Genomic DNA, 15,745 nt, shown 5'->3' on the forward strand with positions numbered 1-15,745 from the left:
ATTAAGGCCCTGGGAAAAGGTGTCCCTATAGGAAATGAAAAGATCTCTATACTTTTATACGCAGATGATATTACCCTGATTTCTGAGACAGAAGAGGAACTACAGGAGATGCTGACACTGGTCCATAGTTGGTGCCAGGAGTGGAAACTAAATATACATGTTGATAAAACCAAAGTGGTGCATTTCAGAAATCCAGCAAAGCCCCTGTCCAGTTTTAGCTTCTCCTGCGGGCTTTCCCCACTAGAGGTAGTCAGAGAATACAAATATCTGGGTCTATACTTAACAGAGTTCCTAGACTATAGTGTAACTGCTAAACATCTAGCCTTGCATGCTAATAGAGCACTAGGTGCATTTATAGCCAAAAGCAAAATATTGGGTGGTTTCCCCTTCAAATGTTTCACCAAATTGTTTGAATCTTTGGTTCTGCCCATCCTGACCTATGCAGCTGCTGTCTGGGGTTACAAAAGTCACTCTTGTATTAATGCTGTTTTTAATAGGGCATGTCGTTTTTATTTGGGTGTGGGTAAATACACACCGAATGCTGCCATACAAGGTGATTTGGGGTGGAAAACCATGTGGCAACACCAGTGGTCATGCATTTTCAAGAACTGGAAGAGACTGTGTGGTATGCCGGATAACAGGCTATGTAAGTGTGTGTTCCTGTGGGCTAACCAGATGAGAAATGTGAAAAACTATGCTCATACGGTGCGAACATTTCTTAGCTCTCTACATCTATCCCATCTCGCCAGCACTGATCTAATCTTATCAAGAAATGATCTACGGAGTCTTGATGAAGCAGTTGCAGAGGCAGACAAGGAGAAATGGCTCCTGCAGATTAACAGGCCAGAGGGAAACAAACTGCGTACTTACTGTTCTTTTAAAAATGTTTTTGAATCAGAACCCTATGTTCAATACATTATGCCCAGGCAGCATAGAAGTGCCCTTGCCAAGTTTAGGTGTGGAGTCGCTCCCTTAGCCCTGGAAACCGGCAGATACACTAACACCCCAGTGGAGAGTCGTTTCTGCACACTATGCAACAGTGGTTCGATTGAATCCGAAGCCCACGTCTTATTACACTGTGAACTTTACAACGACATCCGCGCTGATCTTTTTATCTTTTTATCAAAACACTATGAGAATTTTAATGACTTTGATGACCAAAATAAATTGTGTACAATTTTAGCTGGTGAACACTGCATAAATGTGACACAGCCCAATGAAAAGGGCTACCTGTAGGCGAAATCATTTTTCAGTTTTTTACATGTGCTTAAACTACAGATTGTAAGCTTTCAAATGATGCATCATACATTGAAATCGGAAACAAATTGAAGACGACATGAGTATTTGAAAGTTGCTACACCGGAAATCACTAAGCACAGAAAATCCCCATCAAAGATAATGAATCCCCATCAAACAACAAGAAACGAAGTCATTGTGTTATAGATTACACTTATTTAATGAACGTAAAACTGTTCGGAAAAATAACGAGTGGGTACTTCACATCTTCGAGTTGAATGTTAGCTAAAAAAACGAAAATTTGAAAAAAAAAAAAAAAAACTTTAAAGACGAATTTGACGTCTTTCTCATTTCCGAGAGGTGTCCAGAAACACCAGGAGCAGTCACAAATGAATGTGCCAAGGCCTGCCACCTCATCCTACAAAGAAGAGTAGCCTTCATGAGCATCGCACAATAAACTGCCCCCTCCTCCTTTTTTTTCATATTTCATTGCCTTTACATATTGTATTTTATTGTAATGCCAATGGTATTTGTTGTGTAATAGTTCAAGTGTAATAGTACTTGAATGTACGTTTTTAATTTGTATTGCTATGAATTGTATTGTGTCTCACAACTCCATGTGAGTAGTCCTCAACTTTTTAATGCACTTTTTGTTGCTGTTCTTTATACCATACCTGTTTGTTGAGGAGTGACACATAAATAAAGATCTATCTATCTATCTACATGGTTCATTTGTGTCTTAACTATCACTCTTCCTTTTTCTCTTTTTTTCTCTATTCCTCTCGGGGGTGAAACCTCTCACAGAAATGGATCGAGGAAGTACCCTCCTCACCTGGTGGAGGTGGAGGCTATCCAGCACAAGACCACTCAGATATTTCACAAAGTTTACTTCCCTGATGACACAGATGAGGTGAGAGGTCAAACACATCAATTATATCTTAATTTTAAGATTGCATTTACCATTCTATCTTAATAAAAGGCCCAATATGATGTGTTTCTTTTGCCTGCAGGCATTTGAGGTTGAGTCGAGCACCAAGGCCAAAGATTTCTGTCTGAACATCTCCAGCAGACTGCTCCTGAATTCCTCTGAGGGCTTCAGCCTGTTTGTCAAGATCACAGACAAGGTGACTCAAAGTTTATTCAAAGTTTATTCATCATTACATGGGATACAGGGTATACAACAGAACAACATGCTTGGGGCTATGCAACTCCATTTGTGACAGGGTCTGATGAAACTGTTTGTGAAAGGGCAGATTGTAAGCTTTCGAAGGATGTGTCACACATTGCAATCTGAAATAAGTTGAAGAAGTTATGCATATTTGAATGTTGATACCCCCCAAATCAACGAATCGAGAAATTCAGCCTCAAAGTTTTCACAGGCACTTTTCACAGGCAGTTAATGGGTGGGAACAATAGCTGCTCCACTCCCAACCACTCCCCCAGGACAACCACTCCCCCATTACACTACCTGTCATTATCTACCTGTCATCTGTCAGTGGGGCTGTGACCAGTTTGTTTGTTGCTTGTCAAATGTGTAAGGATCATAGAATGTACACATCTTAGCTCCCTCTGTTGACATGTAGTTCCTTATGAAACGGAAGTTATCCAGGCTGAATTTTACTCGCTTACAGATTTTTTGGACATGTGCCTTGGATGAAAGATTAGAGTCCAGCCAAACACCAAGATATTTAAATTCACTCACAACCTGTAATTGTTCCCCAGATACGATAACATGTGGATCATCAGTAGAGCTGCTTGTCTTGGTGAAAAACATGCAAAGCATGAAAGCATACGAGGGAGAAATACCTAAGACGGTGCTGCCTTGTGTACAGAGTGACCTAGCAGAGATTGGAGAGGCAGACAGTGCATAGAGCCCTGTAGCCTTAGTCACTCAGGGTGGCAGAGCAGAGAGCTTCTGTGTGGATTACGGACGTGTTAATATATATATATATAATTTATTTTTTATTAATTATTAATATACATTTTTGTGTCATCGCTCTCTCTGGAGGATGAAATGCTGTATAATACAGATGGATCCTACAGGAGTTGTTAGAGATGATCTAATTACTTAAGAACTCACTTTCTATGTTCTTAGATCTAGTCTAGCTTAAACGTTAGATCATATCAGATTTATGACAAGCTTAGTGGTACTTGTTGCTCTATGAAATTGAATGAGTACTAGAATAAAAGCTTATGAATTTTAATTGGAAGAAGAAAATATATATGTATAAAGAAAACAAGAAAAAAAGGGAAAAACAAACACAAAATGAAGAAAAAGTTAATTGTGTGTGTATTTTAGTTTATGGGGGAATGAATGTCACAATCCAACTATTTCTGTCATGGTAAACTGGGTGGGTTATGATGATTGGCTACCCAGGGTACATGGGGGAGTGGCTTGCCTGTTGACGGGTGTTATTTGAATGGCGGTGACTGACGAGACTTTTGATTTCATTGTACCTGCAGAGCTGTTGGGTCGTGACACAAGTAACTCACTTACCCAAGAACAAAGCAGAAGATGTATCGACAGACAACAGTCCCGTGAATAGTATATTGATTGACAAAACTTTCTTTGTGGATAAAGTCTTTGATGGCAGCTTCCATCTTGTCAACAAACACACGTGCACATGGCTATTTAAAAGGATGTGGGCTGGGAGTATCGAAAGGGAAACGCCCACCAGACAAATACGAATGCTACCCCCCACCCAAGTTTGGTAACTAACTAGGTATTTAGTGAATGTAAAACTGTTGGTTATAATATTGCGTGGGTTCTTCATCGCTTACATTTTCATCCTATGCCAAAAAAACGGGAAACTTTTTTTTTTCACAAGACTTGTTTGGCTCAATTGCGAGGATTCACAATTCCCCAAATGCAAACCTTTTCACCAAGCTGTGTGTGGTATTCTGTAGTAAGAAAGTAGTTAGGAAAGAATGAGACCGGGAGACACGCAGCTGCTGTTCACTTCGCACGTTTATTCAACTCCTTCCTTTACATCCGTAAGTGCATACATCACTTCCGTCACTGCATACATCACTAACATACTAGCGCCCACTGGCGGTATAAACAGGACACAACATTTCCCCCTTTCTTTTTTTTTTTTTTTTTTTTTATACTTTATTGCAGGACTTTACATTACATTTCACAAGTTCATTTCACACACTTTACAAGTTCTTCACTTGTTTAAGTTCATCCTGCATCATTTTTGTTTGTTTTTTATTTTTTTATAGAGAGAACAAGAAATAAAGAAAATAAAGAATAGAGACTAGAGAGAAAATATAAAAGGAAAAAAAAAAAAAAAATTTTTATAGGGATAGAAATAGAAAAGTAAGAGACAAAGGGAGGGGGGTGGGAGGGGTGGGATCGGGGAGGGTTGGGGGGGGGGGGGGGGCTTCCTTCCTACTCATTCATTCTGTCCATTTACTCCAGTTCATAGTGAATTGCTCTTCACGGCCTCCCACTTTGCAAGTAATTCTTTCCATTTCTTTTATGTCTTCAACAGTTTTTTTCCAATTCTTAACGGATGGTGGGTTTAAGTCCAACCATTTACGTGTGATTTGCTTTAAAGCCGCGATACGTAGTATGGTGTACAAATATTTATCTCCCTCTCTGTATATATCTAATGGAATAAGACCGAGTATAATATTGACTGGATGTATAGGATTTTGTAAGGTAAATGTATTTTTTATTTTTACTTGAACTGCCTCCCAAAACCTTTTCAATTTAGGGCATGTATAGAAAATGTGTGTGTGATTGGCTTCTCGTTCCGTACATTTCCTCCAGCATTCTGCATTATTATATGGGAGGGCCTTAAAGTGAAATTTCCCCCTTTCTTAAAGGAATTACAGTACTCAAAGAATGCAATATTCTGTAGACTGGTGTCAGTACAATTGAAATAAAATGAAAACTAAGGAAATGAAAATGAATGAATCAGCAGAATGAATAACAACAATAAACAGTTTATGACAGTGAAACATGAAATGAACATTCACTTTTGTCATTGCATTGTAGGACCTTTTTGTACTAAGTTAAGGCCTTTGCACACCAATGCGTGCGTTTACGCCTGCGTATTTTTAATCCGTCATCCGAAAAAAAACGTTACGCACAGAGACCTTGCACACCGGTCCGTTGCGGAGTCCGTTGCGTTTTTTTACGTTGCGAACTTTCGCAATATGCACTCTACATGTTGTAATATTGTGGCATTTCTTTACTGTTTGCCATCTGGTCTAGGAATACCCAGGGAGACGCAGACAGCAGAAGTAGAATAGAATAGAAAAAGAAACCGCTATAACCAGCTGAATGATGTATGATGCACTGGCAGTCTGTGACTGTGCACCTGCCCGGACCCTGCCCTTCTGCCTGAGTTTGAGTAGGATGCTGCCCGAATGAATGTTGTTGTTTAGTGCCGTACGCTTTCGTGGTATTATATTGTGTGAATTATCATCTGTATGTTGTTTTCTTTCACTCGACTAACCGCCGAGACATACTTGAGACATGTACTTCCGTAAACATTAATCCAACTGTCCTGCAGTTGTAATTTGACGATGTGTCCCAGTCTATACCATGGCGGAGTGGTCAAAAACTACTGTCAAAAGGCTTTTGACGGACGCGAAAAACGCAGAAAATCGAACCTGTTGCGTTTTTTTTTTTGACGGACGAAATATTACGGATTGGTGTGCAAGCGTGGTTGACACAACATGAGTTCTAATTTATTTTTTTAACGGACGTAAAAAACACGCGTAAAAAACGCGTTGGTGTGCAAGAGCCTTTAGAACCGTGTTCTATCCTACCCTTTTAGTACGTTCTCTACGGCACAAAGTCTACCAGCCACCTAGGTGGGTTTCTGACTCTAAGGTTCCTTCTTGGACCTGGTTCATTAAACACATTCTCCGACTCGGGCACCATGAACTCCTCTAGCTCAATCTCCTTTTCACCACTGGTGCCAGACAGAGCATCCTTGGGGAAGCGTGTAAGCTTGGATGCATTCCATTTTCGACCATCACTGAGCAGGTATGTATTCTGTCCTGCTTTACTAACTACTGTCAGCGGTTCTGTGAATCTTGATGATCCCTTTTTTACATGCTCCGGTCTGCGGACACGTCCGGTGTCATTCACTTGGAACATGGGCACTTTCGCTCCCCTCATTCTGTCTGTGTACTCCTTACTCTCCTGTTGCTTGCGTCTCACTGTCTCCTGCACTTTCTCATGTGACTTAATTTGGTGTGAGACAGGGAGGACATTTAGTTTTGTACGCATCTTTCTGTTCCTCAGCAACTCAAAGGGAGTAGCTCCTGTAGTAGCATGCGGCGTAGCGCGATAGTTCAGTAAGAACTCTGTTACTGCATGTTTCCATGGCTTGTGCATTCTCTCAGCCGTCTGAATACACTCTTTGAGAACTCGATTAAATCTTTCAATAGCCCCGTTGGCTCTTGGATAATAAACACTGGAACGCAGGTGCTTTATCTCTCTCTCTCCCAGAAAGCTTGCAAAAGCATGGAAGGTAAACTGACATCCGTTGTCAGAGACCAGGAAGGAAGGGTTACCTTCACGACTAAACACTGTAGTCAAGAAGCTAATAACCGCCTCTGTAGTTACAGTAGAGACAAACGCCACCTCTGGCCACTTACTGTAATAGTCTGTGAGTGTAATAGCATAACGGCAGTCCCATGTCGCACAGTCAAAGGGACCAACAATGTCAATGGCCACCTTCTCCCATGGTCCACCTGGCAGTTCCACTGGGGTAAGTGGTGCAGGCGCAGTTTTGGCTGTTTTGTCATTGTATTGACAGGGTACACATGAGCCTACTAATGTCTGGACACATCTGTCCATTTGCGGCCACCAATATAGCTCTCGTAGTCTCTGTTTAGTACGCACTATTCCCTGATGCGCTTCATGAGCTAAATTTACAACTTTAGACCGTAGTGTAGTAGGAACCACCACACGGTCGGGGCCTCTCATGACAAGTAGTTCATCCACAGCCAGTTCATCTCTCACTCTAAAATATGGAGCAAGTTCCTTTGTCACATTCTTACTGCATTTTGGCCAACCTTTCTGTATCTGCTGTCTCAGTTGAGTCAGTTCAGGACAGGCCTCACAGGCAGCAGTGAACTCGGTCACAGATATGGCATGTGAGGAACCTGTGAACACAGTAGCCACCATGTCTGGCTCCTCCTCCACCTCTCCTGTCGAAGGCAGAGGGAGTCTGGACAAGCAGTCAGCAGTCACATTACGTTTCCCTGGATGGTAAGTGACATCATAAGTAAAGCATAGTAGACGTGCAGACCATCTCGCTATTCTCAGACCTGCGCGACCCGTACCCCTGGAAGTGAGTAGGGTTGTCAACGCTTGGTGGTCTGTGCGTAGGACAAAACGATGTCCCCACAGGTAGGTTCTCCACCTTTCCACCGCCCAAACGCATGCCAGCGCCTCACGCTCGACGGTAGAGTACTTTCTCTCTGCAGGAGAAAGTGTCCTGGACGCAAAAGCTATGGTTCTCTCGGTATTGTCTGGGTGAATCTGGCTCATTACAGCCCCCAATCCATAGTTAGAAGCATCGGTAGTGACATAAGTAGGTAACTCAGGATCATATAATGCTAAGGTAGGACTCTCAGTAATCAGTCTCTTAACCTCAGTAAAACTGGACTCTGCATCCGCTGTCCATTCAAACTTAGTGTCAGTAGATTCCCTGAGTGTAGCACGTAGCGGTTCCACCACAGTAGAGAAGTCAGGTATGAATTTACTATACCACGATGCAAGTCCTAGGAAGGACCGCAGGGAGGATGTGTCGTGCGGGGCAGGCGCGTTCGCCACAGCACTGACCCCGTCTTGGTCAGGATGAAGACCATCTTTGGACACAGTGTGGCCCAGGAAGCGCAGAGCTTTCTGGTTGAACTTACACTTGTGCATGTTCAGTTTAAGTCCCACTTCATTTAGAGCATGTAGCACTCTCCGTAGGCTGACATCGTGATCCTGCTGTGTGATGCCGTAGCAAATCACATCATCCAGGTAGGCCTGTACGCCTGGCAGGCCTGTCAGTACAGTCGACATCATTTTCTGAAAAGCTGAAGGAGCAGAAGCGAGGCCAAATGGCACTCGGCAGAAACGAAAGAGACCCTCATGCGTGATAAACGCAGTTAAATCACGGCTATCTGGATGCAATGGCAACTGGTGATAAGCAGAGGCTAAGTCTATAGTAGAAAAGACTGTGGCTCCACGGATCTCAGCGAACAGTTCATCCATGTGCGGTAAGGGATGACAGTCACTGATGATTGCCTTATTAGGTTCTCTGAGGTCAACACACAGGCGAGGCTTTCCTCCCCCCTTTCTCTGGGTCACAACTATAGGGGAAACCCATGGAGATGCGTCTATACGTTCTATAACGCCTTTTTCCTGTAGATCTGCGAGCTCATCGGTCACAGCCTGCCTCACTGAGAACGGAAGCCTCCTCAGTTTCTGCTGTACTGGCACAACATCTGGTTTAACCTGTATTTTGTGCATAAAACCTTTTGCACACCCTAACTCCTGTACTAGAACCTCTGGTTCGGTCTGTGGAGTGGTACTCTGTACAGTAGGTGCTCGGAGCACAGTAGGAGAGCTAGCAGAGCTAACAGTAATAATTTTGTTACCCTCAATGCACATCTGCAATGCTACAAATAAATCTAGTCCCAGCAATGCATTTCCTGATTCAACCACTATCAATGAACCTGTAACTGAATGTCCATTATGAACAACTGTAGCATGCATGCAACCTTTAACAGGAATTTTCTCTCTGGAGTAAGTAAGCAGATTCACTGTAGGCTCAGCAAGGACACATGTATGGAAAAGTGTCTGGTAAGTACTCTCTGGAATAATAGAAACAGATGAGCCTGTATCCACTATCAGCTCAACATCATGGGAATGATAATTTGCATCAACTCGTACAGTACACATAATTTTATCATTCACAACGGCCCCCTGCATGTAAAGCACAGTAACGTCATTCACCACTACCTCACGCACCTCTTTTTGAGCCGATCTACACACCTTGGAAAAATGTCCAACTTTTCCGCATGTATTGCAAGTCACCTTAACCGCCGGGCATGTAGGCTTGTTAGCTAAGTGTCCTGTGGATCCGCATCGGAAGCAGGCGCGCTGATTCCCAGTTGTAGCTGGCTGGCTGTAGACCGTGGCAGGTGCAGTCGTCGTCGGAGCTTTCTTCTTGCCCTTGTCGAACCTCCTCCTCGTCGGCTGTTTCTCGATGGCTCTCACCGAAGCTGTAGCTCCAGAGAGAACGTTAGAGTTCCGTAGTCCAGCCTCGATTTGTAAGGCCATTGAAGTAGCTTTGTCCAGAGACAAGTCCGATTCAAGCAAAAGTCTGTCTCGTATGCGTGTATTAGCAACACGCTCAATCAGTTGATCACGAATCATTTGTTCCTCCATGGCACCAAATTCACAAGCTGCAGCTAGCTCGCGTAATGAAGCAAGGAACTGATTAACCGTCTCGTCAGGACCCTGAGCTCTCTGTCGAAATTTGTGACGTTCAGCAATCACATTCACCTTAGGAACAAAGTACTTTTTCAGTCCATCCACGGCAGAAGTGTAGGTAACACCCGTATCCTTTAGAGTGTAGAACAGTCTTTGTCCTTCGGTCCCAAGTGCATGGAGAAGAACCGCGCGCTTTCTTTCCTCCGGCCATTTTTCTCCGGTAGCATCAATTACGAGCATGTAATTTTCAAACATTCTCAACCAAGTAGGAAAAGAAATAGCAGGTTCGCCTGGCACAGGCATGAACGGTGTAGGTAAGGGTACGGAAATAGCCATCCTCGTCGCCAAAAATGTGGTATTCTGTAGTAAGAAAGTAGTTAGGAAAGAATGAGACCGGGAGACACGCAGCTGCTGTTCACTTCGCACGTTTATTCAACTCCTTCCTTTACATCCGTAAGTGCATACATCACTTCCGTCACTGCATACATCACTAGCATACTAGCGCCCACTGGCGGTATAAACAGGACACAACACTGTGACACATTTGTTCCTTTTGGGAACCCTTTGAAGAACCTTTTCGTACAACCCTCTGTGGAAAAGACATTGAACCTAAAAGGCTTCAGCATGGAACCAAAAAGAGTTCTACATGGATGTGGTCACTGCTCTAACCATTGACAATTCTTACTCAATTCGTAAACTTTTAGTCAAACCTGAGGACACATAAACACACATCATAAAACACACATCCTGCATTGAAATGGCTTTTCCTAGGGCAAGCCATGACACAGTTTGACATTATTCACCCACCACATTGTGTGTCTCAGTCCTGTACTGTTTGATCAATTACCACCTATTACTTCTCAGTGACTAATCTTCTCTCTTGTTCTTATAGTCCTGGTTGTCTAATCATGGTTGTTCCCTCTGCTTTAAAGAGGAATGGCTTTGGTCCAGGGGGCCAATGCTGAAATCATATTGGAATGCATAAAAAAGACAAATTCACAACTTAAAATAAACCCAATTTATTCTTTTTTTGATCTGCTGAAGAAAGGGAAGAGTGTATGTGTGTGTGTGTGTGTGTGTGTGTGTGTGTGTGTGTGTGTGTGTGTGTGTGTGGAGGAAGGGGGGGTTGGAGAGTGTGTGTCATGTGTGTGGAAGGGGGAGGGTGTTGTGTGGTGCAGAGGGTGTATGTTGGTGTGTGTGAGTGTGTGTGCGTGTGTGTGTGTGGAGGGCAGGGGAGTTGGAGAGTGTGTGTGGAAGGGGGGGGTGTTGTGTGGTGCGCAGGGTGTATGTTGGTGTGTGTATGTGTGTGTGAGTGTCATTTAAGTGCCATTGTTGTGCACATGCTTGCGTGCTCTCCTCCTTTACTTGCTGGGCTGGCTACTGCGGGAGCGTTTGGCTGAGCTGCTATTATCTCCTGCTTCACTCTGGCTGGCTGCTCTCTTGCGCTTCCTGCTGCCAGTCTGGGGGGAGGTTGGGGGCTCTACCATGGGCTATCAATTTAATTTAATTAATTTTGCCATTTAGCAGACGCTTTTAATCCAAAGCGACTTACAATTACGAATTACAGGGACATTCCCCCTGGAGTAACTGAGGGCTAAGTGCCTTACTCAAGGGCACACTAGTAGTGGTGTGGTTTCAGGCGGGATTTGAACTCACAACCTTCCGATCACAAGTCCAACTCACTATCCACTAGACCACCACTACCCCTATCAGCCTCGCCCGCATCTTCCCTGGGAGCATTTTGAGGGTCTTGATGACCCATTTAGGCCTGGCAAACTGGTGATACCTTCTCTTTATAGCGGGGGGACTCTCGACCAGCCCCTGCCCTGTCAAGTTGCAGGAAAGACTGCCTGGCACCTGACTGGCACTGCCCTCTCCGTGTCTCTGCTGCAGAGCATTCTGGGACAGACCTGGGCACTGTGTGACCTGCTGGGATAGCTGGGGACAAGACCCAGTCTTCTGACCTCTAACCCTCCTCATGATCAACCTGATGGCAGTGGGGTTGTTGGGGTCCACAACCTGGATAGACTCCCACTGGACCACTGGCTTGTTGGCCTTAGATGAGCGGTGCACATCAGGGTAGTTCTGGTCAGGAGTGAAAAGAGGCAGAGGTGTGGTTGGTCTGTTCCCTTTGGAGACCAGGGACTTGTCCGCTGGACCACTCCTGCCCTGAAGACCAGGTTTCTTCTTTGACTTGCGCTTTCTTCTTATCTGAAAGTGGTCAAAGATTGTTATGAATTAACATTCAGACAAGGAAGAAGCAAATTACCCAACTTCAAATTAATTTGGATCTAGGAGCAACAATATCAACTTTGGGGCATTTTTATTTTCTGTCTATTAAGACCAATTAGGCTTTCCATCAATTTTGACATTTACATGTTTCTAGGCTATTTTTCTTAACAATAACTGTAGACAATTTGTTAAGATTATTATGATACAAAAATGTTACTCACCCTTTTCATTGTATATATTCCTTTGTGTTTGCTTATAAGTTAATATAGATTCAAGTGTGTGAATAAAAGTTGCGGTTTTAGATGTAATCCGTAGAAAACAACAAAGCAATAGTTCTGATTCTAAATGTATTGGTGCATATCCAAAGATTCTGGAACTCATCGTCATAATAGATGACATATGGAACAGTGCCTCGTCAATATCCATGGTAGCGAGCACCTGATTTCTAAATAATAATAATGATGATGATAATAATAATAATAATAATACAAATAATAATAATTTATTTGTATAGCACTTTTCCTGCAAACGTTGCAGCTGATGAATGTAAAGAAACAAATAAACATACCTAAAATTCAAGTTGACATAGCAGTCAATACTGTCTGAAATAACAGGCTCAATATTTGATTGATAATGTAGCCAAAAATCTAACTCAGCCTAACAATAAAATAAAAAAATAAAAACATTTAAAAAACATGCATAGGAGTCGTGATAGTCTATACATTCGTCATGTCATGAGTAATGTTAAAATCCATCATTAATCAGACAGGGAAAATAAGTGTAGCGAAGGTGATTTCGAATGACGCAGTGATCACTTCCCGCTACAATTTGTCACGTTCTGTCCTTGTGGCTTTAATGGCGTTCATTTCCCTGCCCGTTACCTTGTTTTCGCAAGGTCTCTAAAAGGTGTTTTAAGGAGGCTGGCAGCAAAGCCATAACATAGTTTCACAAACAAGGACAGGACCTGAACTACCTCGCTGTGGTGTGCGCCAAGAATGGTGCGGCATGCGCGCTATTAGACACCCTCCATTTCATCTTTGGGCCAGGATATACAACAATGTTTCATTCATGTTTTACACAAGATAAAACTACTGTCGCAACTTTCAAGGTACCTCTATATGTGATATCATAAGGCTATTTCAGACATTCCACCTCAAAACGAATACTATCTACAAAGGATAAATGGTTTTACGCACGACGTAGCCGACTCCTTTTAAAACTTTAACCACAAACTTAAAATTTGTTTGTGATGGAGGGTGCTGTTACAATAGTAAGTAAGTTTAATAAATATTATACCCAGTTGGGTAGAAAGTAGAAATTCTGTAGTCTTTATGTATAAAGGTCAGAAATCTTCGAACTTAGAAAGCTTATTGCGCAAATGTGCAGAATAAGCAGCTACATATTATTCTGTGTGTGACAATTCTGTGTGACAAATTATGGCACCAAGTATACGTGGTGTGTTAAATAAACAATTTGAAAGGCAACACAATACGCGTTTGTGACAAACTTGTAAAACAACACACATCTTACGTATAACCATTCCCACATATTCTTCATGGTTGAAGATAATATCATGTATAAAAAATGCCACCTTATTTTCACAAAAAATAATAATTAGCTGCCTACATTATAATAATTTCAGGACATTTGTATATAATTATAGAAAATACAAATCTCTATTTGTGTACGGCCGATATGAAGAAAGATAGACGTGGACACTGAGTGAAAAGTGATAGTTTAATATCCAGACTGCCCTAATTGTCTTGGGAAAAACAATCAAGCACAAGATCGTGGTCCTCATCTCTTCTCTCTCCCTCTCACTCTCTAACCAGCACTTCCCCCTGACCCCCTCCCACACAATCACGCACTAACCCTCTCCCCAAAATAGTTCTCATCACAATATGAGTCTAACAGTAAACATAGGCCTACTGTATATGAATATGAGTCTAACAGTAAACATAGGCCTACTGTATATGAATATGAGTCTAACAGTAAACATAGGCCTACTGTATATCAATATGAGTCTAACAGTAAACATAGGCCTACTGTATATCAAAAGTCTCACAGTAGACATCACTTTGAAGATGTTTCACCATAAAGAATTTGTGTATGTATTAGTAGTTGTGATTGACCCCTGATGTTTGTGTTTTCAGGTCATCAGTGTGCCTGAGGGGGATTTCTTCTTTGACTTTGTGAGGCATCTGACTGACTGGATCAAAAAAGCCAGATCCACAAAGGATGGTAAGTTGACTGCTTAGTTGACTTTGGGTCAACTAGACAGTCTTGCCATCTACATTGCATCATCTATGAATCACACATTCAATTGTGTATTAGGCATATAAGGTGCATGTCTAAATCACATCCATCCTCTATGTACAGGCATAGTGCCTTCACTGACCTATCAGGTGTTCTTCATGAAGAAACTATGGACCAATACCATGCCAGGGAAAGACGCTATGGCAGACTACATCTTCCACTACTACCAGGTGAGAACCTCATTTGGTTTATATATAGTGTGTGTGTGTGTGTGTGTGTGTGTGTGTGTGTCTGTGTCTGTGTGTGTTTGTGTATGTGTATGTGTGTGTGTGTGTGTGTGTGTGTGTGTGTGCGTGTGTGCATGCGTGCGTCTGTATTTGTGCAGTGGTGTGCATGTTTGTCTGCCCTCAGTCTCAGTGTATTATTTATTTCATTTTCATACCCCCTCCAGGAGCTGCCAAAGTATCTCCGTGGTTACCACAAGTGTTCCCGTGAGGAGGTATTCCAGTTGGCAGCGTTCATCTACAGGGTGAAGTTTGAGGAGGACAAATCTCAGTTCCCCAACATTCCCAAAATCCTGAAGGAGCTGATCCCACAGGACCAGATCCGACTCCTTTCGCCCGATGACTGGAAAAGGGTGAGAAGAAATGTTGGGAAAAGACTGTCTGAATGTTGTCTCAAAAGACAAGTCTGTGAACTCATTGATTTTATGTCGAAAAAATCGAACTCAGCCTTTCCTGTGGTATCATAGTCTATAGTGGCGGTGTTCAACAAACAAGCAGGGAAGACGAGGGAGGAGGCCAAACTCTCCTTCCTAAAGCTCATCTTCAAGTGGCCCACGTTTGGGTCTGCCTTCTTTGAAGTCAAGGTAAATAGATCCTGAAACATTACAACATTTTATTATCGTATTGTGGGAGTGAGTAGAAACGAGGAGACGGTAGACAGGATGTCGAGTCGGACGTTTTACTTCCCAACTTTGAATGTCAGTACAGCAGCAATAGTATAACAGTGCCACAGCATAGGGTAACAACTTCACGTGAAACTCTTGTGTATCAACAGGAATGACTAACTCTAAACACTACCCAGAAAGCCCCTGGGTTGAACTCTCAACTCCTCGTCTTAAAGGAGCCGTACCTCCTCCATAGTGTCTAGGGAATGTCTATGTACAGTGGGTCACCACAGTATGTTATACTAGGGCAGACATATTCAGCTTTAGGAATTGAAGGGCATGTCTAGACATTTTTGTGGTAGATTTAAATTTGGGCTACACATGGAAAATATACAAGCCGATGAAAAATAATATGCTTCTATTCAACAGCAAACCACAGATCCAAACTTCCCAGAGACACTCTTGATAGCAATCAACAAACATGGTGTCAGCCTGATCGACCCCAAGTCTAAGGTGTGTGTGTGTGTGTGTGTGTGTGTGTGTGTGTGTGTGTGTGTGTGTGTGTGTGTGTGTGTGTGTGTGCGTGCATGTGCATGTGTGTGTGTGTGTGTACTGGTCACTTTGTGTGTGTTTACAGAGTATGTGTGTATTTTGGTCAGTGTGTGTTTGAGTGC

General features: G+C 42.7%; 1 protein-coding gene across 1 annotated transcript in view; it reads left to right on the top strand.

Moving 5' to 3' along the window:
* Positions 1-15,745, top strand: part of LOC308156565 (unconventional myosin-VIIa-like) — a gene marked incomplete at both ends in the record, with an annotated part of 292,311 nt that overhangs the window by 276,130 nt on the left and 436 nt on the right. The window contains 7 exons of the mRNA XM_080529937.1: positions 2,041-2,146; positions 2,247-2,360; positions 14,080-14,167; positions 14,306-14,412; positions 14,634-14,819; positions 14,934-15,050; positions 15,501-15,584. Of these exons, the coding sequence (XP_080386063.1) occupies positions 2,041-2,146; positions 2,247-2,360; positions 14,080-14,167; positions 14,306-14,412; positions 14,634-14,819; positions 14,934-15,050; positions 15,501-15,584 (802 nt within the window). The remainder of the gene's footprint in view (positions 1-2,040; positions 2,147-2,246; positions 2,361-14,079; positions 14,168-14,305; positions 14,413-14,633; positions 14,820-14,933; positions 15,051-15,500; positions 15,585-15,745) is intronic.

This window comes from Nansenia antarctica (assembly GCF_963989245.1).
Source record: "Nansenia antarctica genome assembly, chromosome: 4".
Taxonomy (NCBI): Eukaryota; Metazoa; Chordata; class Actinopteri; order Argentiniformes; family Microstomatidae; genus Nansenia; species Nansenia antarctica.